Source organism: Sphaeramia orbicularis, chromosome 3, assembly GCF_902148855.1.
Source record: "Sphaeramia orbicularis chromosome 3, fSphaOr1.1, whole genome shotgun sequence".
Taxonomy (NCBI): domain Eukaryota; kingdom Metazoa; phylum Chordata; class Actinopteri; order Kurtiformes; family Apogonidae; genus Sphaeramia; species Sphaeramia orbicularis.
Genome location: NC_043959.1, coordinates 41,285,192 through 41,312,391, shown reverse-complemented (window position 1 = coordinate 41,312,391; position 27,200 = coordinate 41,285,192). Strand labels below are relative to the sequence as shown.

Here is a 27,200-nt window from a genome sequence, read left to right as displayed (position 1 = left end):
ATTATTGGGGTTGTTATATCACTGGGCTTCTGTCAGAAGTTGAACTATTTGCTTGACCCTTCCTTGTAGAGCTTGTCCAACACAGTGTTGTCGGTATGTATGTGTGTGTGTGTGTGTGTGTGTGTGTGTGTGTGTGTGTGTGAAATTGAAAAAAAAAGAGAGGGAGAGAGAGAGGGTGAAGGGAAAGGAAGCGGGTTGAGGCGTTACCAAAGTTCTGTTTGTATGTTTCTGCTTGTGCTTCTGTGTTTGGAGGTGGTTGAAGGGGGCAGTGGGTGTGTGATTTATGGCAGTGGCAAGACACAATCAGTCATTTGGGGGAGCTGTTCATCATAATATGCTCTGTCACACACCAAGAATGCATACATCTTGTAGCCTACACACCTGCACACACTCTACACAACCACACACACAAAGTGAACATTCTTATACTGTATGCTTTGGGTATGTGGATGTGATGTCTATAACTTCTTAGGTAACATTATGTTTACTTTTTGGGCAAAAAAGCGAATGCGCTATTTTCTATTACTATCAAATTAGGTGCAAACTCGTGGATAATGCAGTTCTAACTTGAATTTTCTTATTATGCAGTCTGGTGAAAGGTATTTTAGGTATTTCACAGCGAGCAATCCAATGCAATAAAACAATGCAATATCAGTCACACAGCACTTGCTCACGATTAGTACAATCTGTTACCAGTTACGCCCAGCTCAGCTACAAGCCCTACCTCAATTTACTCTGTTGTTTTCCCAGTCTGTTCCAATCTGTTGTCGACTTAATTGCCTTACCTTTGCAGAGCTCACACTCCTGCCAGTGAAACACAGCCTGACTCTTAATGACAAAAAAGAGACAAGATGAGGATAAGACCAGGAGGGGGCTCTGAAGGAAGGATGGAAGTCAGGTCTGGCTTTCAAAGCAAACAGGAAGGGTTAATGAAGAGAGGATGAGAGCAAATAGATAGTACGAACCAGATGGACCGAGAAAAATAAAGTGTGACTAGAAGGGGAAAGCGAGCAGAAAAAAAAGCAAGATATATGAGTGAGATAAAAAAGGCTTGAGAAAGAGAGCTGCAGAAGTGGCCATCAGCTTGTTAATATTTAGGTAGTGAGAGGATGCAAGAGGCAGGCCTTTATGTTAAAGTACTTGGATACTGCAGTAGTGTAAGGAGTGTTCCTACATGGAAATTGCATAGTGTTAAAGTACTGAAAAGTGTTGACAGGGCTTGGTATGTTAAAAGCATTTTAGGGCACATATCACTTTTAGAAATGCTTCTGTCCTCTTAAACCCACATACGCAGTACTTCTCTTTGTTATCCGTTCTGCAAGTGTGTTATGCACAACTGTGAAAACTGATTATTGGGATTTTTCCAAAGCTTTATAGCTTGGATATAAGATTTGAAATAGACCAGCGCTACAAATAAAGACCTTCCCATTTCATATGCCTTGTGCCCAACGTAATGGGTTTCAGTTTTGGCTAGCTGGCAGCAACAATAAACACCATTTAATTAGTTTTTATTTGGCAATGAGTTGTATTTTAGACCTGCTCAGGGTTGCAGAGCGCCACTGGCAAGCTTATTTGGAACCACTGGATTACTTTCACTTCAGAGTGATGGAAGACAAATTAGAGGTTTAGCTCCTTTAATTGTTATTATTATTTATTTTTTGAAAGTATTTTGGAATGTTATTTTATTTACCAACACTTATAATTAGTTTGCTACATGTTTGCAGGTCTGTTTTGCAGAAGTTACATTCCTATGCAACTAAGCCATAAATGTATTTTGTTTTAAACATAATACTACCCCTATTACATTTTATTTCACCATAATTTAGAAATTAAATGTTGTTAATCAATGTAATTTCAAGTGGCAAATCTGAACATAAATGTTCCTCAAGGAGAACATATTTTCTTTCACCAAAACAGCTGATAGTGTTATTAAACTGTTTATGGTTAGGTTTAGTGTGCAAAGAAGTGATAAAAAGAATTCTCACCATGTACACAGCCCATAAAGTTGGAGTAATTTTGTTTTTTGATACATTCTTCTTTTTATTCATTTTTCATACATGCCAGTAACCACCTTTGACCAGGTACAGTGATTACATACTGAGTCCCAATTTACCTATCTTTCTTTATCAATCAACACTAAATCACAGTCACAATCATTTCATGTGAAGAGGTAAAAAAAAAATATGTTATTCCAACTTTTTGGACAACAGTGTATTTCCAAACCACAATAATTTACTTAACCTAAAGTCCTAGAATTTGTATTTGCTGCTCATTAAGGAGGGGCAAAAGAAATTGTAAATCCTTCACTGAGAAATGATATGTTTGAAGCAAAATGTAATTGGATTTCTGATTTATGCATATGAATGTTAGGTGTGTTTATCCACCAATGCCAGTTTCATTAAAACGCAATAGCTAAGGCAATGTTTGAGGTCACATTCATGAAACTCTTAAGGTATTTTTTTTTTCATTCATTCATTCAAGATATTTCAAGGTTTTTATGTTCTTACATGTTTGGATGTAACTCCTAGAAACTGACATAACTTGCGGTGCCAGGATAGCAAACACATCTGAATCAACTTATGTTGCTTGTTATTTTGATAGTTAACCTTATTTCGCAAAAAAACATGTCTTATTTAACTGATGATTGCTCATACATGTTGTTCACTTAAATTTTGAGACAGTTTTGGGATGACACAGTTGAAGTATCATAAATGTATTAACCTGTAAAGCCTGAACCATTAAATCATTGACAGAAAATTCCACTTCTTTGAAACTGGAGCCTTTATTGGTCTTTCTGAACAACCAAAAACATTTCTTGTCAAATATCAATTTCCATGAATGAGTTTCAATTTTGTATCATATTTGATATATTGGGTCTCAGTGCTCAAATATTATTATTTTTGAACAAACAAAAACATAATATAACACAAAGATGTTTAACAAATTCGTAATTCCTTTTCAAAATATGCAAAGTTCTGCCTCCTTCCTCATTAATGACGATCATCTGGAAAGGCCTCTGGTGAACGAATTCCTCCCCCTGGTGGATTATCCATGTATTGCATGTATCTAATTGTATACATCAGATTTTTCAAGAAAAAAATATCACACTGATCATGTAGAGGGCTTCAAAATTCATGTATCAAATATGATACGTTTGGCATTATAGGGTTAAAGTAGTGTTTTATGTGAAACTCTAATTATGTCATCTCAGAGGCAGACCAGGACTTGGGAGGACATATTTTACTTAGCATTGCATACTTCCAACAGTAGTCACACTTAGCCATAATACATAAAACATCTCTAAGTGTGTCTACTGTATTGCAATGAAATAATTTTTTTCTGTACTATATATAGAATCAGAGCAAATACCTAATAAAACCTACTTGCGAGTATTTTTGTCCTTTCTTTTTCTTTCCATAATACACTCTTGAGGATCTAAAGCTCAAAACTTAAAGGAAGACACTTTTAAACGCTTAAGGAAAACACTACGATCAGCTTGTTGTGTAGTGAGGTTTCATTAAAAAAGGATTTAGCTAAGCCTAGATTTGTGCCTTTTCTTGTGTTTCTGAACTGCTTATTTACCCAGAATTTGAATAACATGCTTTTTTTTTTTTCCTTTTTTTTTTCCTGTGGTGGCAGAATCCAGAGCAGGGACCTTGATTCTCATTCTTATGTGAACATACCTGCAACAAACCGACACTGGAAGCAAAGACAAGCAAAGAACATAAACCTTATTTAGACACGGAACAGGGACAGAGCCGTTCTGTGGATAGTCTGTAATTTATGAAAAGAAAAGCAGTATAAGTCATTTGAGTTGAATTTTAGTAACGTGTAAATCTGTGTGTGTGTATTTAGTGTCTTTTCCACTCACGATTGTGCAGACAAATAACCCTGATAGAGCTGTGCCTTCGCCTCTGCCTCTCTGACACTCTTACCAACACACTGTGCTTTACCTCAGTCCAATCAATAGCCTGCTTATCAGAGTCCTCCTCCCTCTGCAGGTCTGTGTGTAGGTGGTAATGGTGAGGGTGCAATACAGAGAGGAAAACACAGAGAGGGACTAGTTGGTAAGTGAGGAAGGAGACAATGAGGCTCAGATATGTAGAGTTAGAATTAGAGAGTGGGCTGAGCAGGTGAAAGTGGGCTACACCAGAATTAGCCAATGTTTCTCTCCATTATGTAACAGCGGGTCTCTCGTGCCCTTTTATATCTGGTGAGCAGTTGTATGTGGCTCTCAAATATGGCCATTTCAGCTCCACTAGTAGAATTTTTCCATGAACACTCTGCTCCATTTATATCTGCATTGCAAACTGACCCTTCTGTTGGCTACAAAGTTGACAGCCCATTAGTTTTGCCGAATCTGGAAAAAAAAAAAAAAAAAAAAAAGATCCTAGGACATTATAAAGATGAAATGTTGAGCTTTTTGTTCCAATAAACCACTGGAAATAGCTTTCATTGAGCAGACACCAGTTCAGTAAAAAAAATCCAATTTTTTTGTACCAAATTCCCATCTCTGTGTTGAAACAAATAGGATATTGTCATGATTTTAGTGAATTATTTTGTGGTTGCCGAGTCACGTACAGTTGTGGTCATAAGTTTATATACCCTAGCAGAATATGTGATTCTTTGGCCATTTTTCAGAGATTATGAATAATAATACAAAAAAAATATTTCACTTGTGGGTAGTGGTTTGGTGAAGCTATTTATTATCAAACAAATGTGTTTCCTTTTTTTGAATCACACTGACAACAGAAACTATCCAAGTGACCCTGATCCAAAGTTTACATAACCTAGTTCTTAATCCTCTGTATTGGCCCCTTTAACATCAATGACAGCTTGAAGTCTTTTGTGGTAGTTGTGGATGAGGCACTTTATTTTCTCAGATGGTAAAGCTGCCCATTCTTCTTGGCAAAACACCTTCAGTTCCTTTAAGACTTTGGGTTTTCTTACATGAACTGCATGTTTGAGACCTCCCCAAAGTGGCTCAATGATATTGAGGTCAGGAGGCTGAGATTGCCACTCCTTCATCTTCCCTTTTTTCTGCTGTAGCCAATCACAGGTCGACTCTGCCTTGTGTTTTGAGTCATTGTCATGTTGGAACATCCAAATCCATCCCATGTGCATTCTGTCAGGAGATGTAAACCTATGAGCACATCTGTACGTTAGCAGTGAAAACAGTGGGATGTGGATCATGTCTGTGGGAGAGTATGACCGTATGCATGTGGTGTTATTTTTAGCTACCTCTTTTAATAATATTCTCTACTTTTTAAATATATTTTTCTACTTTTTATCATATTTATGGAGCGCGGTGCAGCTGAACCTCATCGTATACGTATACAGTGACAATAAAGAATCTTAAATCTTGAGTAACAGAAGCAGGTCTATGTAAACCTGCTTTGAGGAAAAAAAAAGAGAAAATATATAAACTTTGCTGTTTAAAAGTCTAAGAGTGTGTCGTTTAGAGGGATTTACAAGGATCAAATCGCTCAAGTGGAATAAAAAATTCATAATTTTGTTTTCATTACTTTTTAATCACACAAAAATGAGAATTGTATTTTCATTACCTGAGAATGAGCTGTTTATATCTATGGAGGAATTCAGTGTCCTCCACTGGGTCCACTATGTGTCTTCAGTAGCTCAGGACAGACTTCCTCTTTTTTTCATTTTTATAGCCAGGGTCATCCATCGTTGAGGTACCCCTTCGAGAACGTGGACTAGCATTAAAATCGTATCTTAATCAACTTAAAACCCACAAATCTACAAACCAAATATAATCTAAACCAAACGATAAACAATGACTTTGTGTTTTTTGCAACCACCATAGGGGAGAGAGGGGGCAGTATTCAGTTGGCTGAAATCTGCAGTTTCACCACTAGATGTCAATAAAAATGTAAATTACAAACAAACATTGGCTGCCATTGTTGCTCATTTGACTTTACATTTCTGATTTTATAAGGTGCAATTGAATGCACCATAAATTTGCTCTGCCCCACGTGCTTTGGTCACAGTGCATGGCTAACACAATGCAAGGTCGATGGCTGAGTTTACGAAGCGTATTTGAATGCTACATTTAATTTACGTATTATATCCGACAGAGGACGGAAACAGTGGGGCAGTTCCACCAAAATAATGGAAATATAGCTCTTTTTGACACTATTATGCAGTGTTTTGTTTGGTGGAAAGAGCTTGTAGTGTGCTGTGGTGGATGATAATTAAAATATAAATAATCGACTCCAAAGCGTTTGAACCTGGAAGTCAAGTGCACATATTTAGCATTGGTAAATAATGTAAAATAACAGTATTTTCATGGTTTTTATGGTTTATAAAAAGAGAAAAAAAAACAAAAAAGCCATCAATCCTGAATACCAGTATGTTCTGCAGGCCAGATGGGGTAGATATGGCGGCAATGTGGCCATTACTGGATGATCACAGCTGTATGCGCACACATGGATGCCGACATAAATAATTATATGTACACTACAGTATGTAAGTGACAGTTATCATGCCCCCTGCCTGCATATTTGTTTAAGAGACTGGTGGTTGGTTAATGTTGCAATTAGGAGCTGGCTGGGGATCGTTAACAAGACGAATGATTCTCTCACACCTCAGAGACCTATAAGAGAGAGTCGGAGAGGGAGACTATGTGGATCACTGCACCGTGGCTTGAATGGTATCATTTTATTTGGATTAGCCTTTTAAGGATTCATTATATTTTTATGATACGTTTCATTTTATTTATTGCAGTTATTACAAAATAGATCTCAGTTTAAACAAAACATGTCGTAACAATGAAGTGAAACGCTATAGAGTGGCCAGCTGTGTAGTACTGCATATATGAAACTGTTTATTGACTGCCTATTCCTAGTTCATTAAAGGGAATAATTAAAGTATTGCTGTAACTTGTGAGACTTCATTTGAAAGGCACTTCTAACAGCTCCTAAGTGTTGTTTTATTCTAATTACCAGAAACACCAGATCAAATGTATACTCAAGACACAGAGGTGGCTGGGTTGACCATTCACATTTAAACTGTCTTGGCTTGTAAATGGTTACAGCTTATTTTCCTTATTATTGTTTGACCATGAAAAATGAAGTTTTGAATTCTCTAATAAATTATTGAACACATACTTGAATTTTATTCTGTTTTATTTTGTTGAAATCTAGGTATTTTTGGGTGGTGGACTAAATTCAGAGCAGAATAAATGTGAAAAATTATGATAAAACATGGTGTCTTTGGTAGTTATGACTGTGACTCATGTTTCTATAGCGACAGTAAAAAAAATTGCTCTGATAAATTATTATGGTTGCTAATGATTACAATGTATTCTGATGTAGTCCAGTGAAGGGGAACTGCTACTAAATAATGAAATGACTGACAGAAGCATAATTATTCTTTATGTTTACGCTTTTTTCACTTTATAAATGTGTCTAAATATAAATCCTACACATTTGGAGAGGACAAAACCTTAATATATCTATCTTTCAATGTAGAAATTGGAGTATTGTTAGCAGTTAAATTTTTCAGTATTATTTCTTTGCTCAGTGATGCTGACAGTTTATACTGACCTGTATCAACGTGTGGCTGTGTGTGTGTGTGTGTATGTGTGTGTATGTGTGCATGTGGGAATGTATGTGTTCTTACTTTTCACAGGAACTCTCAATGTGCTTCTGAGAGTGAGAAGTATTGCCTCTGTGGATTCAGTAGTGTGGACAAAGTCTGGTCATCAGGGCGTGGACTGGAAAAAAGCATTTTTTGACATCAGCCCCAGTGGACCCTTCCAGGTGAGCAGTGGGTGATACCATCTTTTTTGACATAGACAATTAGAATAAACAGGGTTTTTCTTATGCAAAAACTAGTGTTTTCTACTGGGTGACGGGAATCATTTTCAACATTATTTATATTAACGAATGTCCTTGCATTTTTAGTTTTCCTTTGGCACCAACACTTAGCAGCTAAATGGTGTTAACAGGGGTGTGATTCTTCCGGATAAGTCTGGAAATCTGGCTTTTCCAACTAGAAAATGAGGCTCTCATCAATTATCTTGTCAATTTTTTATTTATTTTTTGTGTGTGTGTGTGTGTGGGGGGGGGGGGGGGGGGGCATGTGCATAGGTCAGGTATTGGTAAACATAATGACCACTCACCAGTGCCTCTGATTCATGTCTTCATGTCACTCTGCAAGCACACCATTCATTTGTCACAGGCTCCACCATAGAGCCTGCAATCGTTGCGGAAGGTTATCTGATGTGTTCTAAGAATTTTGGACATGTGGTAGGGACGCAGCGGTACTTGGGGAAAATACTTGGGGAAAAGGGCAGGGGCTCAAGCCCCCTTTGGGCCCTATGTGTGAACATGCCTGTTTTATACGACTGTATACAAGTAGTCAAGGAATAAGAAAGTTATATTGTTCAGTACAGAAAGTGTTATTTTATTCAGTACAGTGATATAATTTGTTCCTACTGTGAAATTAAATTTTTGCTGACAAGCAAAATAAAAATATAATTTTGGGAGAAAAAAAAAAAAGTTCTCTTTATGCATGAAACATGTACCAAAACCAAACCGAAACAGTTTGCCAAAAACTGCTATACGGACCGTACCATGGGTTACCTGTACCGTTGTACCCCTAGTAGGTGCACTGCATATTTTCCTGCTTTTTTGTCCTTTGCCAATCACACGTATGTGTTAATGAAAGGGTTGAGGCATAACTTGAACTCAAAGAATGATCTGGTCACATGCAAAGGCACAAGTCTGAAATAGGCCTATGTTTTATGTTCTGTTTGTCTAGTCCTTAAAGTGCAGAACCAATGTAAAAATAGGGTCATTTAGTGCTTATCCCATGAGGATTACATTTCCTCACAATGGCATAGCCTGCCTTAAGAATCAAGAATAAAACATGATGATAATTTGGTTTTATTTCCACTGTATTTCTTTGGTCTTGTCGTTCCTCTTATCTCTTTCTGTGTCCATGCCTCCACTGCAGATACTTTACATCAGGCAGATTTTATTCTCTGATGACTTCTAGGAAATGGGGAATAACGCAAAGAATTAGGTTTCAAACTGCTTAAAATTTGATTAACTTTTCACAGGAGATTTTCCACAGTGACATGTAAACCTTCAGAAAACTAGAGAAGGGCGAGAAATTAGTTTTAGAGTCGGCACAATCATTGCTGCTTCATTCATAGTTAACCCATAAAGACCCAGTGCTACTTCTGTGACAGTTCCCAAATACATTTCTATCTATATTCAGTATTTCTTAAGTGATTCATTACCATTTGTTGTAATATTATTCTCTGAAGTTTGTGTTAGTGATAATCAGGTATTGTCCTCAATCTAATTGATTGATTATCTAGATGTTCATAAAGGCTCAGAGTAAATCCAACGGATATTATATCAAAACACAGAAAACTGAAGAAAAAGTGACTTTTTTCTCTAAAATATATCATTAACTGAACATAAACCAAGTGTGTCCATCCACTGTCATTGATTAAACTCCATGGGTTTTACTGGTAAATCAATGTTGTAGAAAATGACAGTGTTACACTACAAAGCATATCATTGTCCAAATGGGTCATACCTGATGACCATGAAAAGATGACTTTTTATATGTATTGATAGGATTAGTGGATCAACAATATTTAACTATTTCAGATCCGTTATGATTTTGGTTGCCTGTGGATGCTTGGGTCTTTATGGGTTAAATCACATTAAACATATACCTGAATTAGTTTTCTTCTCTTTGAAAGTGGAAAATATTAGGGATGATTTTTGTTTGTTTTTTTAATCAACAGGGTAGGAGCAAGGTTAAAGAAAGCCCTTGAAACAGGGCCTGAAGTCAAGCTTTATTTGGCAGGTACTTGCCCTGTTAGTGCCCCTGCCAGAACCAGGGAGCCTACAGATGATCACATTCTCATGCAGTCAGAGACGTTGTCCACTGAAATCCATACAGTATCAATTATTTACCTAGCCACATACATTTTTGCAAAAAGCTGTTCTAATGAAGGCATTGAAAAATATGATAAATATAAATTAACCCCAAGCTTTTATATGAGAGTCCAGTGTGCATTCCTCATCTGTTAAATAAAAATGTGGGAACAGCATTTTGACATTTTAGTCGTGAGGGCAGTATTGATAGATGGGGGCCTTTAAATGAACATTCAGCTCATTTTCTGCTGAATGTCAGCAACAATCGTATCCACACAGTAACCAAAGGATTATTTGCTGCATCAAGAATGTGCTGATCCCAAGTTGGTGAACAGGGTTTCACACTGATTTGAGAGATTCACATAGAACAGATTATACAGTAGCTGCTCACTGGCATGACCTGTTAAAAAAGGAGCAAATAGACTCTCCTGTCAAGTTACTGGTGAGTACATTGGATTTTTATTTATGGATAAAGTGAAGTTTTGAATTTGGACAGTGGTTTGGATTAACTGAATGTATTTAAAGCTGCAGGAGCTGAAATCAGGAGGTAAAAAAAAAGCAATACATTGAAAACACACACCTTCTTTCTGTAGCTCTCTCCTTTCAGTCTAAATCAATAGACTAAATATAAATACTAGTGCTGTCAAACGATTAAAATTTTAATCAGATTAATCACAGGGTTGCTGTGGGTTTATTTCGATTAATCACAATTAAATATTATTCATTTTTATTCTCTGTTAATCGCTTTTCATTTTGCATGTGCAAACAGACTCAAGAAAGAAGGGACTATATATGCACTAAACAGGTTTATTAAACACCTTCAACAGTATCAACAAAACAATTTGAAACAAAACAACTTCAGACAACTATTCCATCTTGATTTTATTTGTCCTCATATTTCCATCCAGAGGGCCAATGTCCTGTTTATTGTCTTCCATCTTTATGGGTTGGTTCTGCTGCCTGTCACTATCGGATCAACTGCCCATTTGTTCATGCGTGACGCTAACTCTACTTGGACAAACTGATCCAAATGCGTTGGCAGAGACGTTCAGAGTCCTTCCGTGCTGCAGATGGATTAATTACATTAAAATTTTTAATCAGATTAATCTTGATGATGGATTCATCCACATTAACGCATTAATTTTTACAGCCCTAATAAATACGTATGATCCTGATGTTTCATGCTGTTGTGGGAAAGTCAAGCTACATTTCTAAGCTTCCATGTAGAGGCATGAGTAAATCAAACAAATTCCACTTGTCAGTCATATATTTAACCATCCTACCTGTCTGATGAGGCCCATAATTAGCCAAAATGTTTGTCATGGAATAGATTTTCCACAGTCAGAAAACATAGGAAAGTAAATGATGTGGACGCAGAAGTCTCAGGTTTTCTCAAACTACTTGAATTACAAGAAGCAGAAAGTTAACTATGGGATTGTTGCCACAAAATGTTTGAGCTGTGTAACTTTAATACTGACTTCAAAGGTTTTTAGAATAGCACGTAAGCTAAAATGAAGTAAGTTGCTAGAAATTTCAGGTGACCACATTTGAGTTCCAGGCGACCCCACGGTTGAAAAACACTGGTCTAACCCATAGATGTTCAGTTAGGTCAAAGTCCTGCAGTAAACATCGTAGGATATGACTGACTTCACTTTCATACTCATCAAACATTCAGTTGAGCCTCATTCCATTCACTCATTCCATGTTGTTATCCTAGAAAAGACTAGTTTCCTCGATTAGGTTTTTCTTAGAATTTGCTGCATTTACTCGTACATGTATCTGAGGCTGAATGAGATTCCGGGGGTTAAGCTTTCTGTAGTCTGAGCTGAGTTTGGATCTAAGGTTTTTTTGTGCACATCTAGTCAACAGTAGGATACAGAGGAAGTGGCTGCATCTGAGCAATGTCTGTTGACATGGTCCCTGTGGCCTTGGCAGCTACATTTAAAGTTTGCTTTTACCCTTTTGGGATGCAACTGAGTAAACTACATGACTCAGTGTGCTGCTTCTCCATTGGACATTAGGATTCTTCCAGCCTTTTCTGCTCATTGCTTATTTGAGCCAGTGCGAATATGTGTGTGTACCACAGTAAGTTCTAACCCACAAAAGACGGAAAAAATAGTGATGATCCTCTTGCTTTGCACACTTTTATCCTCTGGTGTGTGTTTCTCGATCTTTTTCTACCACTGTTTTTTCTTTTTTTTTTTTTTTCTGTTCTCTCTGGCCCTGTGCTGGGACAGGTAGGCCAGCTGGGTCGATTTATGCCCTGGTCCATTTCACACCCTTCTGTCTCAGAGCTGATGACTAATGGCTCTGAAATCAACACACTCTAGGTAGGAAGTCTTCACCCGTGCAACTGTTCATACACACACAGATCCTCTCGCCACATAGCAATCGAAACTATTTTTAAATCATATGCATAAACACTGTGTTAGATTTAGATGCACACACACATATAAACTTCTTTCTTTTAAACACACACCAGTCTCTTATCCCCTGCAGCAATTAGCTATGACAGGTCAATTAACAGGTTTATTTATGAGCAGGGGATGCCTGCTAGTTGTGTTGTAATGATTCCAGATATTCTCTGTACGTGCATGGGGAAATTGAATCCATGATGAATGTGGGCTGAAGGCCTGAGCTGGGAGCTGCATTTGCTCTTCATTAACTATGCCTCTGCAACACCATGTTTCTTCCACCATTAAAGGGAAACTTAAGTCAGAAAGAGGCCTACAGTAAGTTTTAGAGCCCCTCCTTGTGTCATATTTGCATGTTTACCAGTTTTGACAAAAGTTTCTTAGCGCTGCCCACACTCACACACACAGAGAATCCCATAGTCCTTTCACCCTGTGTGTTCTTTATGTGGTATCATCTCCAGGCCGTTAATACTCCATACTCTACATAAAATAATCCGAAACACAAATAGAAATATGACTTAAAAGTCAGTGAACATATTGCCATCTATTGTCCATTGTCTTGTGGCGGAACAAGCAAAAATTTTCATTAAATTTCATACATTTGTACCCATTTTCACCTTCCATTGTCTCCAGAAAACAGACACTATCCTGAAAGACACGTCACCCTGCCCTCCACCTGTTTGACCTTCTCACCTCAGGGAGACACTACCGGACAGTTAAGACATGCACCACCAGACTGTTACATAGTTTTTATCCTCAAGCCATCACCAAACTAAATAATGCACTAAAACATGAGGCCTGTGCAATAATCTGGGACTATTTTTATGCAGGAATGGTTTATTTTAGGATCACTGCTTATTTTTAGGCACTACCTGTTTGCATTCATCTGTGTTGTGTGGGTGTGGAGTAGGGGTGTAAGAAAATATCGGTTCTGCAATATATTGCGATATTTCATCTCATGATACTGTATTGATATTAACCCTTTCATGCATAGTGGTCACTCCAGTGGACAGTTATTCTCTATCTGTTCTCTTGTATATTCATGGATTTTGTTGTTTTGTTTTGTTTTTTTTGCACATATCTTTATTCAAGTTTGAACACATTCCAGATCTTTTCTGACATGAACTGGTAACATTGTGTAGATCTCCTCTGAGCGTAATAGTTATAGTTTTCACGCAATTTATCAGTAAATACATGTTTCTTCGCTTCAAAAATTAAACTCGTGGTGTCCAGCTGAGCGGACATTTTTGCAACTTCATGAAAAATAGGTTCATGAGAATTTTTTTATTATTATTATTACTTTTTTGTTTTTAATTTTTTTTTTTTTTTTTTTTACATTTTTTAACTTTTTTTTAAATTTATTTTTCGTAAGAAATTTTTCAATCGCATTGTTTTTTTCATGATTAAAGAGAAATGAAAACACTCAGGCAAAAAAATCTTGATTAAGGTTCTCATAATTCGTGCATTAAAGGGTTAAAAAGTACTGTATTGATATTTTTAGGTATTTATTCAAATGCAGATATGGCGGAGGTTCATTTTTATTTTTTGGGTTTCTTTATTGTTTATATCATATTTATTATTTTTTAACACTGCTTTATTAAATAATGGTTATTTGAAGCACCCTAAAAGCATGTTTTACTGTCTGAGAGAGCCATATGTTCCTTTGCTGGGATTGCACAAAATGTTATGATGTTAATTATGAACAAATAGAAAATGAACATTTGAGCAGGATTGTAAACTGTAATGGCTGTAAAACATAATTTAAGTTTTAACACAGGAAAATTTTGTGATATAGCATTAGATCCTGTTGTGATCAAATAAAAATGTGTTCAGTATTTGTGCATTTTTCTGGTGTAATTCAATTCTTTCAGGAAATAATCTTTTAAAAAAGAAAAACAATAAACAAATACCTTTTTAACAGTATCATGATATATCGTGATATATCGTACCATGATGCTAGTATTGTGATTTGTATCATATCACCAGATTCTTGCCAGTACACACCCCTAGTGTGGAGTATGAATGGAATATAATTTACTCTTTAGTATTTATTGTTCTTATACTTTTTTATGGGTCCTGTTTTTACCTTGTGCTTTAAAATTTTGTTGTATTTATTTGCAATGACAATAAAAGGAATCTAATCTAATCTAATTTATACCACACTCCAGTCCTATTACCTGTGGACTGCTGGTAGTTTGTAATAATTTCTGAAGTTTTCTGTCATCTTAATCTTAGTCATATCTGCCACATCTGTACATTATGTAGTAAAAAAAAAAAAAAACCAGTCATGTGATAATATTAGTTACAAATTAACATCTGTATCATGTGGAGTGATTTTTCTTTAGTTTAATCTTTATATTTATTCTGTTTATTTTCTTGGTTCAGAACTGTGAAGTCTTTTTTTATTCCTTGGTTCTGTCGTCAAGGGCAGGTTTACCATTTACAGATGACTGTAGAAAGAAGAAAAATATTCCTTACTGTAGCTGCCCTGCTTGTCATCCATCTCATCATCTTCTCAGACGTAGCTCTCCTCAAAGGTTTAAGTTTGCTGTTTCAGTGAATATCTGTGCTATATCGGAACATAAGCCTCCTGAATTTCCATCTAAAACACTCATAAAACTTGAATTTATCATCAGCAATGCAGCCTCTATCATCTTCAACCAGGAAATAGGCTGAATAAATGCACAGGGGAAACACAAATGTCACATACGCCACCAAATTACAGAAATGTATCCGCATGGGATTAATATTATCACAGGACTTTTGCGTTTATTAAAATATGGTGTGGAATTTTTACTTTACAAATCACAGACCCGGAAGGTTCCCATGGGATTCAGGCAGTGTTTTTCAACGTTGGGGTTGGGACCCCACGTGGGGTAACCTGGAATTAAAATGGGGTCAACTGAAATTTCTAGTAATTGATAAAAATAAAAATTTACTAATAAAAAAATATATGGTGAGTTGATAGAGACAATCCCAATCCATAAAAGACATGACAAACTCTGAAGTTGAAACTGAAGCTGTGGTACTGTTTATCTTTCAAATGTTTATTGTGGTCGGTTTCAGATGCTGCAGCTCTTTCATAATTCATAGTTTGAGTTCTTGTTTGTTCAGTATTAATTGTCAGCCTTGTAAATCACAGCTGGACTGACTGTACATATCCTGACCAAGGAAAATAAAATTCTCACTTTGTGCAGTAATCTACACCTGGCTTTTCTGCCTCCATCCATAATAATATACATTATATAGACTAAATGTTGTCTAAAATTAACGTTTATTTGCAACACAGGATAGCAAACTATTACATGATCAAAAACAAATTAGCTTTAGCAAAAAATGCCCCCCAAAAAAGTCTGTTTTGAATGTCTGGGGTCGCCAGAAATTTGTGATTTTAAAATGGGGTCATGAGCCAAAAAAGGTTGGGAACCACTGGATTAAGGTCACACATGACTTTTCACTATTGTCAAAAATGATCACAGGTTCATTGGTATTACTAGTGCTGTGCAAATAAGGGTTAATTTGGTGAAATAAAAACTCCAGATCCTGTGGTAATATTAATCTCTGTGATATGTAGTGATTTTTTGTCTACTCATTGCATTTATTCTGCTTATGTTTTGATTGAAAACTATAGATGTTGTGCTAATAATGCTAAATGAAGGTTTTAAAAGAGTTTTGGGTACAAATTCAAGAGGGAAAGCTCAGAAGATGATGAGATGGATGACATGTGGTAACAACAGCAAAGAGCACGTTTCATCTTTGAACAGGCTCAGCTGTCATCTGCGAGTGGTCGTATATTAATAGTGAGCTTTGAAATCAGAACTGGGGGATAGCGTCAGTAAATTCAAGTAAGAAAACATATCTTGTACAAATTTGAATCAGGGAACAGATGTCAGGTGTTAATTCGTAAATCACCAGAGGTTATACTAGGCCCATGCAAACAGGGCTTAAGTCAACACATATCTCTTCTGGTATTTAAAGGAGTGATATTTCACTTTTTTTGAAATGGAATTATGCACTTTAAACATTTCCCTGTGGTCTACATAAGATGTAAATGCTATGCTTGGGTCTGAATGTTTCATTAATTCAACTCCACAGGTCCATTTTCAACCCTATTTCTGAGTAATGATACCAGAAAGGTTGTTTTGAGCGCTGGCCCTTTAAATGCAAATGAGTCATTTCAGACCCTACCCCCTCCAGGTTGTTGACCGTGCCACTCTGTCCCATTCAGCCATTTGTGTTTGGAGAAATGTTCATTGGAAGGCTTTACCTTATATGTACAAATGTCATGACGTAACTAGAAAAACATAAAACAAACATAAAACATAGCAAATTACGAAGGAATTAAAACAGGTTGTAGAAATCCACTCGATTTTTGCCAAAATGAATATAAAGATAGCTTTGCAGCACCTGGAGGGTTCCCATTCAAACTCTTTGAACTATTAGGGTCCCCAAATACACCAATAAATGTACCAAAGACTTCATAAAAGTGGGATTAGCAAAATATGACCCTTTTAATACAAACTGAAACTAAAATTAATCAGTGAATTAAAAGCTTCCATTAAGAATAAGTGAACCAAATTGTGTGTAACATGAAAAAGAAGAAAGATACAGACTTGTCTTAATGTATTCCCCTTATTTTAATTATTAATTAAGAAAATAATTAAGTAAGTGGTGTGTAATTATTAATATAAAATGACTATTTCAATGTTTGTGCAGATTATTTACATGAAAAATGATGTGATAGCAAACAGGAGACAGTAAATGATAAGCAGTTGGTTCAAGGTCAGTTAAAGGTAAGACATATGTTAGGGACCAAGGTAAGGTCTAGAGGCGTTAATGCAGAACCCTGATGAATTCTACTCACTCACATTTAGCAAAGACATGCAGGATATGTGCGCAGACCCATATACATTAGACATTAGGGAGTGCTTTTTCTCTCTGAAGTACTAAAGCTTAATTGGTCCAGACATCATAACCTGCTAGTAATGAATAGGAATTATACAGTCAAGAAGAAGACAGCAAGGTTAACCATGTGATAGAGAGCAGAGTAGGGGGAGGTACAGAGACAGTGTGTGTGAACAAGATAGACAGATATGCGTGAGTGTGTTTGTGTCATCAATAAAGTACTTAATGCAGCTTAAATATTCATCCCCCCCATTCGTATCGTGACTTGGAAAATGGTGGGTGAGACAGGATGGAAGGATGAGATTGAGTGCATGCAAAAGAGGGGTTGTCTCCTTGGCAACTAAAGTTTCCTCTATACAGCTCAAGAACTTCTCTATTGTGACGAGGTCTGATTGTACCGCTGTGTTGCATGTGTAATACAGTATAGTACTACACAAAAGTACAGGACATGTAGTACATCAGCGGTGGGTTTATGCCCTCACTTTTCTTTCACATTTGTGCTTACATATGTTTGTCCAATCCATCATTTTGGGTGTGCCCTTGAACATGCATGTCCACTGTTACTAGTCCATCATGTACTGTTGAGGTGTTCATATACTGCAGTTAAAGGTACTCTGAGAAACTAGCAAATTACTTATTTTGGGGAATATTAGTGTATTATTGCATGGATCTACTTTATATTTTCAGTGTGCAAAAATTCCCTAATTACCCTTTAGCAGCAATGTATTTAAGTAGAAGTACAGCTACTTGTGTGAAAAAAATACTCTTGTAAAAGTAGAAGTACTGATTCAAGTGAAAGTAAAAAAAAATACAACTTCTCAATTGTAATAAAGTACAAAAATAAAAAGTAAAACTGCATTTTTTGCCATGAATGAAACAATACTTATTTAACCAGGCAAAATCATAAAAGTTTCTGTTTTCTCATTCCACAGTGAATGGTACTGACCAGAGTCCTGCACCAGGTCTGGTACCCATCAGGTAACCCCCAAAAACATGCAGGGACAGATTAAAAAAAAAAAATTATAAGAATTTTCACAGGTACAGTATGGGCACGGGTAAAATTAAACGAAATGTAGACAGGAAAAAATAAAAGAAGATTCATGGATGAAAATAATTTGCAGGACATTTAGTGATGATAATCATCTAATTTCACTGTGGTTGATCCACAGCTTTGTTTGTTTAATTTTGAAGTGAATGTCACCTCTGCTTATATACGGTTAAAGGTGTCATTGAGCAGCACATGTTAGAGATTTATTGATGGTGTGGGTTTTAGCCAAAAATAAAGCCCTGAAAAGTGAGTTACTGTGTAGACAATGTGTTTAATCACTGGTTGGGTCATGGTACTCCTCTTTGTGGGTATGGGCAGAAAAGTGTGTAAAAAGTGGACCCGTACAGGACTCTGGTACTGACCCTGTACAGGACTCTGGTACTGACCCTGTACAGGACTCTAGTGCTGACCCTGTACAGGACTCTGGTACTGACCCTGTACAGGACTCTGGTACTGACTCTGTACAGGACTCTAGTGCTGACCCTGTACAGGACTCTAATACTGACCCTGTACAGGACTCTAGTACTGACCCTGTACAGGACTCTAATACTGACCCTGTACAGGACTCTGGTACTGACTCTGTACGGGACTCTAATACTGACCCTGTACAGGACTCTGGTACTGACCCTGTACAGGACTCTGGTACTGACTCTGTCCAGGACTCTAATACTGACCCTGTACAGGACTCTGGTACTGACCCTGTACAGGACTCTGGTACTGACTCTGTCCAGGACTCTAATACTGACCCTGTACAGGACTCTGGTACTGACCCTGTACAGGACTCTAATACTGACCCTGTACAGGACTCTGGTACTGACCCTGTACAGGATTCTAATACTGACCCTGTGCAGGACTCTGGTACTGACCCTGTACAGGACTCTGGTACTGACCCTGTACAGGATTCTAATACTGACCCTGTGCAGGACTCTGGTACTGACCCTGTACAGGACTCTGGTACTGACCCTGGTCACAGCCTGTGCTCCTTCTCTCCACCACACTGATTTTTCCCTCTGAAGTGACGTATTTTACCTACTGTCACATTTGTTTAGTTTGAAAAAGTAACAAGCTTATTCTGAGAATGTAAGGAGTATAAAGTACTGATATTTATGCAAAAATGCCGGGAGTAAAAGTAAAAAGTTGCCAGAAAAGTAAATATTCAAGTAAAGGACAGATACCTAAAAAGTCTACTTAAGTACAGTAACAAAGTACTTATACTTATTTACTTCCCACCTCTGTCCTTTAGTGTATTTTAGTTTCATGTTCTACTTTTGAAAGCTGTTAAAGGGGGTTTATATGTAATATTGATACTCAAAATTCTCCACAGCAGGGGGGAGTTGCATAACAGAAAACATTTACAATCACTAAACCCACCAACGAATCATCACCATGTATCCAGAGCCTGTATCACTACTGACTAAAATATGAAGCTCATTGTTTACACGTCTATGTTATCGTGTCATCAGGGTTTCTTCTTCATGCAAAATCTCACTTTTTAGTTTGAAAATGTATCAAATTAATACTCTATCGTATAATCAGGTGCTGCACTAGGTGATGGTTTACATTATAGCTCTGTTAGTTTAGATCTTTTAGACAGACTAAAGCTATAATATAACCACAAATCCCCTCAATAGCTGCACTAAAGATCTATTTGAAATCGCCTAAGTAAGATGAGAACTGTCACCATTTAGTCTGAACTTTATACCTTCATAATCTTCATAGTCAAACTCACCCATGTAGAAGAAACACTGCGATGTCATCATCAAACACCGTTTTTTCATTTAGAGCTGTGTCCAGTGGTGAAAACAACAGTGCTTCTAATTTTTGTTACTTTGTCATTTTCTCTGACTCTAAAAGTTGTTTCTTAGTGGTTCTCATCCCATTTTATCACTTTCTAATGCTTTGGAATTAGTGTTAAGATCTTTCTCTAATGCTCTCCTCCGTGGCTCCTCACAGAAGCTTGGACAAGTGGCTTCACTTTTTCACAGTTGGTTGAAACACCATCAGGCCATCACTATCTGCAGAAGGAAAGCGCATATTTTCAGTAGCCTCAACTCGGCAGTAACTGAACAGACAAGACAAAAACAATGTATTAAAAGACAAACTTAATGAACAAAAGCAGGTTTATTTTATTCAGTTAAATCATAGAAGAACCTGTTGAATATGAATGAATATTGATGTGAAATGGCCGTACTCTTGAAGTGACTGTTCGCTGAGAAGAATCATTAATTTAACTGAAATTTTACACCACATTTTGAAATGACTGTATCTTTTGAGCAGTGTAGATGGAGCATCGGTCAATATTTACACATGCTTTTGGTACAAGACTGGTTGGCTGGAGAATGTGGCAGCACTCTGTGCAGTCACAACAGGATCTTGGCTTCAGAAATCATGGTTTTACATCAGGGAACTGGGATCCTGGGAGCCCTTCAGTTCATCTTTGATCTCCAAAGGTGTTATCAACTAGTGCAGACCAAAACGCCTGGATGAAGTGAGATACACATACATCCAATGACAACAGGGAAACATGAAACTCTGAGTGAGGTGGTAAATTAAATTAAGCATATATGGTGTTTACACCTTTAGTATTAGATTAGGCTTTTATGTTATTTAATTTTCCACCAGAGTGTGAATGTGAGAGCGAATGAATAATGGATCAATAATGTAAAGCCCTTTGTGTGCCTTGAAAAGCACTATAGAAATCTGATCCATTCTTATCATTTTATGTACTTATTTGCTTTATTTCATTTGTGCATTTAGTTTTTGGGGAGAATTGTAGTGTATTGTATCCACACTGGATGTTGTTAGTTGAATTAGGTTAACTTAAGCTTTTCAATACTGAGTTGTTGGTTTTATTTTTTTGTTTGCTTGTTTTTTAATTTCATTTTTATTAATTTGGTAATTGTAAAATCCTTTGGGTTGAGTTTCAGTGACATTTTAACCACATTAAAAGCAATAGAATCATTTTTTGAGCATAACCCAGCTGTAGATACCTCTCAGCCAACAACTGTCCCTGGACACTTAAGTAATAATTACCTTCATTAAGAAGTGCTCATACTGTGGCAGGGCCTGTTACAGAGCATCATGCTGTGTTCAGGGGCTCCTCCCAAGATAGCACTGCCAGACCAAATGAGACATTTATTGTCAGGCAGATGCATGCAGTTCCAAGGCTTGGAAACCCAAAGTGAACAGTGTTACATAAAGTTTTTGGCAAAAAAAAAAAAAAAATTGTTTTCTTGAATTTGGTTACACTATTTTATATCTTTTACATGTTAGCATAGTCTCACTGTTCAGTCTTCTGCCTTTGTCATCTATATTTTATAAACTTTTGTTAGTCAACTATATGAAAACAATCTGGTTGATGTCTCCAGAGGTGCATAATCAGATTTAAAAATATTAATACATCATTTGGGAATTGCATTGCTGCCCTAATAATGAGAAACAAATAACTTGAATGTAAATATAAATGACAGTTAATGCAAAGGTCAGACCACCACAATACCATAAAATAAACATGTGACTTTTACGTAGAATAGACAAAATTATGCCTCTGAGTCTGTGAAAAACATCCTTCTCTGTTTTTGTGACACTGACTAAAACTGTTGCTGCATAGTTGTTTGACATGTTGAGGAGATTCTGGCTGTTGTGACCGTATGTGTTTATATTCTTGCATCTTGTTCTAGTTATCATCATGGTTTTCCTTCTCTCTAATTCATCACAATGATAAAGTGTAGTCCAGAGGGTTTTAGTTAGTTTCTCTGTTCTTGTATTGAGAGTCCGAGGCCATAAACTACTTAAATGTGTCACCAGTGCAGCCTCTTGGGTGGAAATCTGAACTGAACATCCGGGCCCAGTAAACAGAACGTAGAGGCTGGCAAGAGGTCATTGGTCCATTGGTGATTCAATCCAGTGATAAGAGGATGTTGTAGGACTGTTGTGTAGGAGAGGGGAGAACTATTACTGCCAAGTGTCAGAGGTTGAGGGAGAGTGTTCTCCTGCTCTTGATTGTAAGGCACATTTCCTCAGTACCCTGAAGAGTCCTGAAAATTGTTTTCTTTGACAGGTTTTTATGTGATGTAATGACAGAAGATACTTAAACATATGCCATCAAGTTGTCACATAGGAAATCAAACAAATGAAGAATAATTAACTGCAATGCCAAGTTGACTTGTCAATATGAACTCTGGTTCATCACTCCCACATACTGTATATATTTAGCCCTTTCATGCATAGTGGTCACTACAGTGGACAGCTATTCTACAGCTGTTCTCTTGTATATTCATGGTTTTGTTGTTTTAGTTCCATATCAGCCAACACAATGGACACTTATGCATCATCCTAAACACTGCAATTCATACCATTATTGTAACTTTTCTGTTCTTGAAAAACATGATCTGCAGTGACATGTTTGAGTTAAAATCAATTGCTTACTGTTGTTATTAAACAACAATCAACATTTGTTTTGTTTTTTTAAACAAAAAGGTTTTTTTTTGCATATTATCTCAATGAAGTGAGTAGTGACTATTAGAACATGTTAAAATGTGAGAAAACAGCAGATTAGCAGCATTAAAAATGTTTTCATTTCGTAGTTTTCACACAATATATCAGTAAATACATGTTATCAAGCTGAGTGGACATTTTTGGAACTTCATGAAAAATAGGTTCATAAAAAATGTTTCAATCGCATTGTTTTTTTCATGCCTAAAGAGAAATAAAAACACTCAGGGAATAAATCTTGATTTAGGTTCTCATAATTCATGCATGAAAGGGTTAGTTTAGAAGCACATGCACATTACATGAACTTTCCTAAAGACACAGGCTGTGTCAGTATTTCCATACTCACATGTCAATTAGTGGATGAAAACAGTACGTCCTACACCATAGTACAAAACCCATAGTCTGTGCAACAGATACTTTTTTGGGGTAAATATTACAATATGCAAGATCCTGACACTTTTCCAGCATAAATATCCCATAATGCCATGCAGTCATGGCAACAATGGACAATAACAGAAGGTGAACAAAGCCTAGTATTGGCTCATCAGTACTATTACACAGATGCTGGTAGAATGTATAGTATTATACACTTATCTGCTCAGTCTGTGGTATTACACCGATGTCAGTAGAGGTGAGATGGATTGGTTACCAAGGTTACGTGCCTAAATTGGTAAGGAAGCTTTCAGACAGTAATATGTATTCACATCATGAGTAGTGAATGCAAAATATTTTCTACTTTTTATTTACACTGAATTATACTGAACATAGTTTCACAGTTATTGTCTTCCAGGTGTTATAGGCCTTCATGTAGAGTGGAAACAACAGTGGACATCATGCATTCTAAACAATCAAGTTTACCTCCTGTTAGGGCTGGGCGATGAAACGATAACGATATATATCGCAAAATAACTTTTCCTCGATAGAAATATGAGACATGCTCGATACAATTTCGATAGAATTCATTTGTCGATGTTTTGACAGACATAAGAACAGCCAATCATAATTAAGTAGCACCGCACTGAACCAATCACACTACAGCCGTGTCAAGTTAGGTTGACGCACACAGCACAGGCGTAAGAGCAGCCGCACCACGCACGCTATTGTTTGGGCTGCAGTGGGAGATAATGAGTGTTCCCCCAGGAGAAAATTTGACCAAGGCCAGGCAAGGCAAATTTATTTGTGTAGCACAATTCATACACAGGGCAATTCACAGAGCTTTACAAAAATGGAAAAGAGACAGGTTAAAAACACACAATTAGAATTAAAACAATCAATAAAACATGAATAATAATCAATTAAAATAAAGTTAAATAGACCACACACCCAGTCACCCTCATGTTAGTGAATAGTAGGGATGTGACGGTGCACTCTGTTAGACTGAATCATTTTAGTTCGGGGTCTTCAGTACAATTTGGAGTTGTACCAAACAAATACAGCCTATGTGAGGAACACAAACACTCGCCTTTCCACACGAACCTTTTTGGCAGGAAGATTTTATTTATTTAGAGTTGACCAAGAAATTTAATGATCTGTTTTGTTTGTGTTCTCATTTAAAACGTGAAAGCTTTTGCCTACTGGTCAGACTTTTAGTTTCGTTTTAAATGTATGTACCTGTTTTATTTATCTGAAACAGGTGTATTATGTTCTTCAGCACATCATGTTCAACCTCTGACAGAAAATAAAACATATTTAAATCAAAAATAACCTTCTGATGTCTTCACATCTAACTTTTCAGTAATGGAAAATTTAAGCTTGACAAATATAGTGATTTGCTTTATTTTGTGATATATATCGATATCATCTGACATGAAAAAAATAATGTGATATGATTAGGGGTGCGTGATATATATCCCCTACGATAATAATGTAAAATTGTACATCGTCAAATCAGCATTCAAGACATTGAGTATTCATATTGTCTCGAAAAGAAAAAAAAATGGACAGTGCATAAATGGTGACGGAGAAGTGCATGAAAGTCCTCATTGGCCGAACGTGTGCCTCAGAAGCCAATCAGCGGACAGGATTCAGTCTCATGGTGACTCGGCGGCACCCAAAACACTCACTTAGAGGAAATATGCAGGAGTCTCCGTCTCAGCGGATGATTTCAGGTGTGGGTCCACATCACTGGTCTGGAAATAACGTTATATGCAAGCTGGGGTGCCGGGAAGGGGGGGTTAATGTGACAAATTGATGTGGAGGGGGTCCAGTGGATACAGGTTAGAAGATGTGAAGATCGTCGTTTAAGATCCACTGTATAAGAGAGAGATAGAAGCTGGGAGTCAGACGTTGAAAGCATGTTAGGTTTCACTTTCATTTAACCCCAGCGTTAGTTACGTTAGTTATGGACCGCACACCCACATATAACTACTGCCCCCCCCCCCCCCCACACACACACACACACACGCACACACACACATACACATGTATTGCAGAAGATGTATGAAGCACTTTAAAAACAAGCAAGAGCTGTTGTTCTGAAATGCTGTCTATCCATAGATGTCCAAGTAAACAAGTAGAGTTTTTCAGCATTTTTTGTAAAAAACAAACAAACAAACAAACAAGAAAAAGAAAGAAAAAACTTCACATTTTAAGGATATCGTCAGTTTATCATTATTGGGAAATTTTAACAAATAATCAAGATTTTTTGGGGTTTTTTTGCCCATATTGCCCACCCCTAGATATGATTTTTTTCCCCATATCGCCCAGCCCTACCTCCTGTAATGTGTCATAGTGGACAACAACCATGATGTCTTAACAGAAGTTCTAGCATGGCCAACAGTACAGAGTGTTCTTCCCTGCACAACTCTGTTTATCATGTATTTGTCATTACTGTCCAGTGCTTTGTATGCACAGTTTCTGGTTTAGGCTTTCTCAAACAGGCAGCCAGTACCATAAACACTGTTTTGGACGTCATTGTTTGTCTATCTTCTTATTTCTGAAAGTCAGTCAATACCGTCTCCTTTCCGATCAGGGATGTGAAAACAGGCGAGCTCATTTACTGGGAAGTCTTTACTCTATCATATCCCTCAGCCATGTCACAATAAGAGCTTATAGGTCTATAGTCACCTGTTCTGACACAGGTATCGTCATAACACAGTAAACCATAACTCTAATGGAAGCCTTCACCCTAAAATGTGATGATTTATGTTACGGGGTCCCACCAAACCTCCCAGGAAACACACTGGGAGCAAACAAGACATTGAGTATTCATATTGTCTCGAAAAGAAAACAAATGGACAGTGCATAAATGGTGACGGAGAGGTGCATGAAAGTCCTCATTGGCCGAACGTGTGCCTCAGAAGCCAATCAGCGGACAGGATTCAGTCTCATGGTGACTCGGCGGCACCCAAAACACTCACTTAGAGGAAATATGCAGGAGTCTCCGTCTCAGCGGATGATTTCAGGTGTGGGTCCACATCACTGGCCTGGAAATAACGTTATATGCAAGCTGGGGTGCCGGGAAGGGGGGGTTAATGTGACAAATTGATGTGGAGGGGGTCCAGTGGATACAGGTTAGAAGATGTGAAGATCGTTGTTTAAGATCCACTGTATAAGAGAGGGATAGAAGCCGGGAGTCAGACGTTGAAAGCATGTTAGGTTTCACTTTCATTTAACCCCAGCGTTAGTTACGTTAGTTATGGACCGCACACCCACATATATAACTACTGCCCCCCCCCCCCCACACACACACACACACACACACAGAGACAAATAAACACACTAACCACCGCAGTGTTACAAATACAGTTGCTAAATAATGTAGAGAGCATGCAGCCTTGATCCCAGCACCAGCCAGAGGAGTCAAGCTGATAAGCATACTTTGTTACTCTGTTCGTTCTCTCTCTCTCTTTCCTTTTCTTACTTTTCCACCCCTCTTAGTATTTTCTGTTATGTTTCACACTCCCTCGGGGCCTGATGAAATTAAATAAGACGGTGAATGTTATTTCTCTCTCCATCCTAAACCTGTCTGTCTCTCTCAAGTTTTCTCCCCCCAGTCCATCCCCACAAAATCCTCTTTTACCTGTTTTGGCTGCATCTCATGCCACCCTCCACTCTTGTTTTCCCTCCAGTTATGCTGTCTTCACTTATTCTCTGTCTGCTCCTTATTTTCCCTCTCAATCTCTATCTTTTCTCTGGGAAATACAGGTTTCCTGACAATCAATAATAATGATTGAGCTGTTTGCTGTTGACAATGGGAATTACCTGACACAATTGCTGTGGTTGTTTTTGACCGTTTAGCTTATTTTCTACAAGTTGAAATTGTAAAGAAAGGCTCCATTAGCCTCATTTTGCAAATGTTTTTGGCTTGCAGCATCTAAAAGTCCCAACAGTAAAGAGAGTGATTGATATGGATGATCAGGGATTGTGCTAGAAGACAGGGATCTGTGAAGATGTTGCCAAAATTGAGGTATATGATGC

The 27,200-nt window shown here is 37.3% G+C and overlaps 1 protein-coding gene across 2 annotated transcripts in view; it reads left to right on the top strand.

Annotated features, from left to right (window-relative positions):
* The window catches only part of mdga1 (MAM domain containing glycosylphosphatidylinositol anchor 1), a 245,884-nt gene that overhangs the window by 203,856 nt on the left and 14,828 nt on the right, over window positions 1-27,200 (top strand). For both annotated transcript variants that reach the window (XM_030123136.1, XM_030123127.1), the window contains exon 16: window positions 7,651-7,781. In XM_030123136.1, the coding sequence (XP_029978996.1) occupies window positions 7,651-7,781 (131 nt within the window). The remainder of the gene's footprint in view (window positions 1-7,650; window positions 7,782-27,200) is intronic.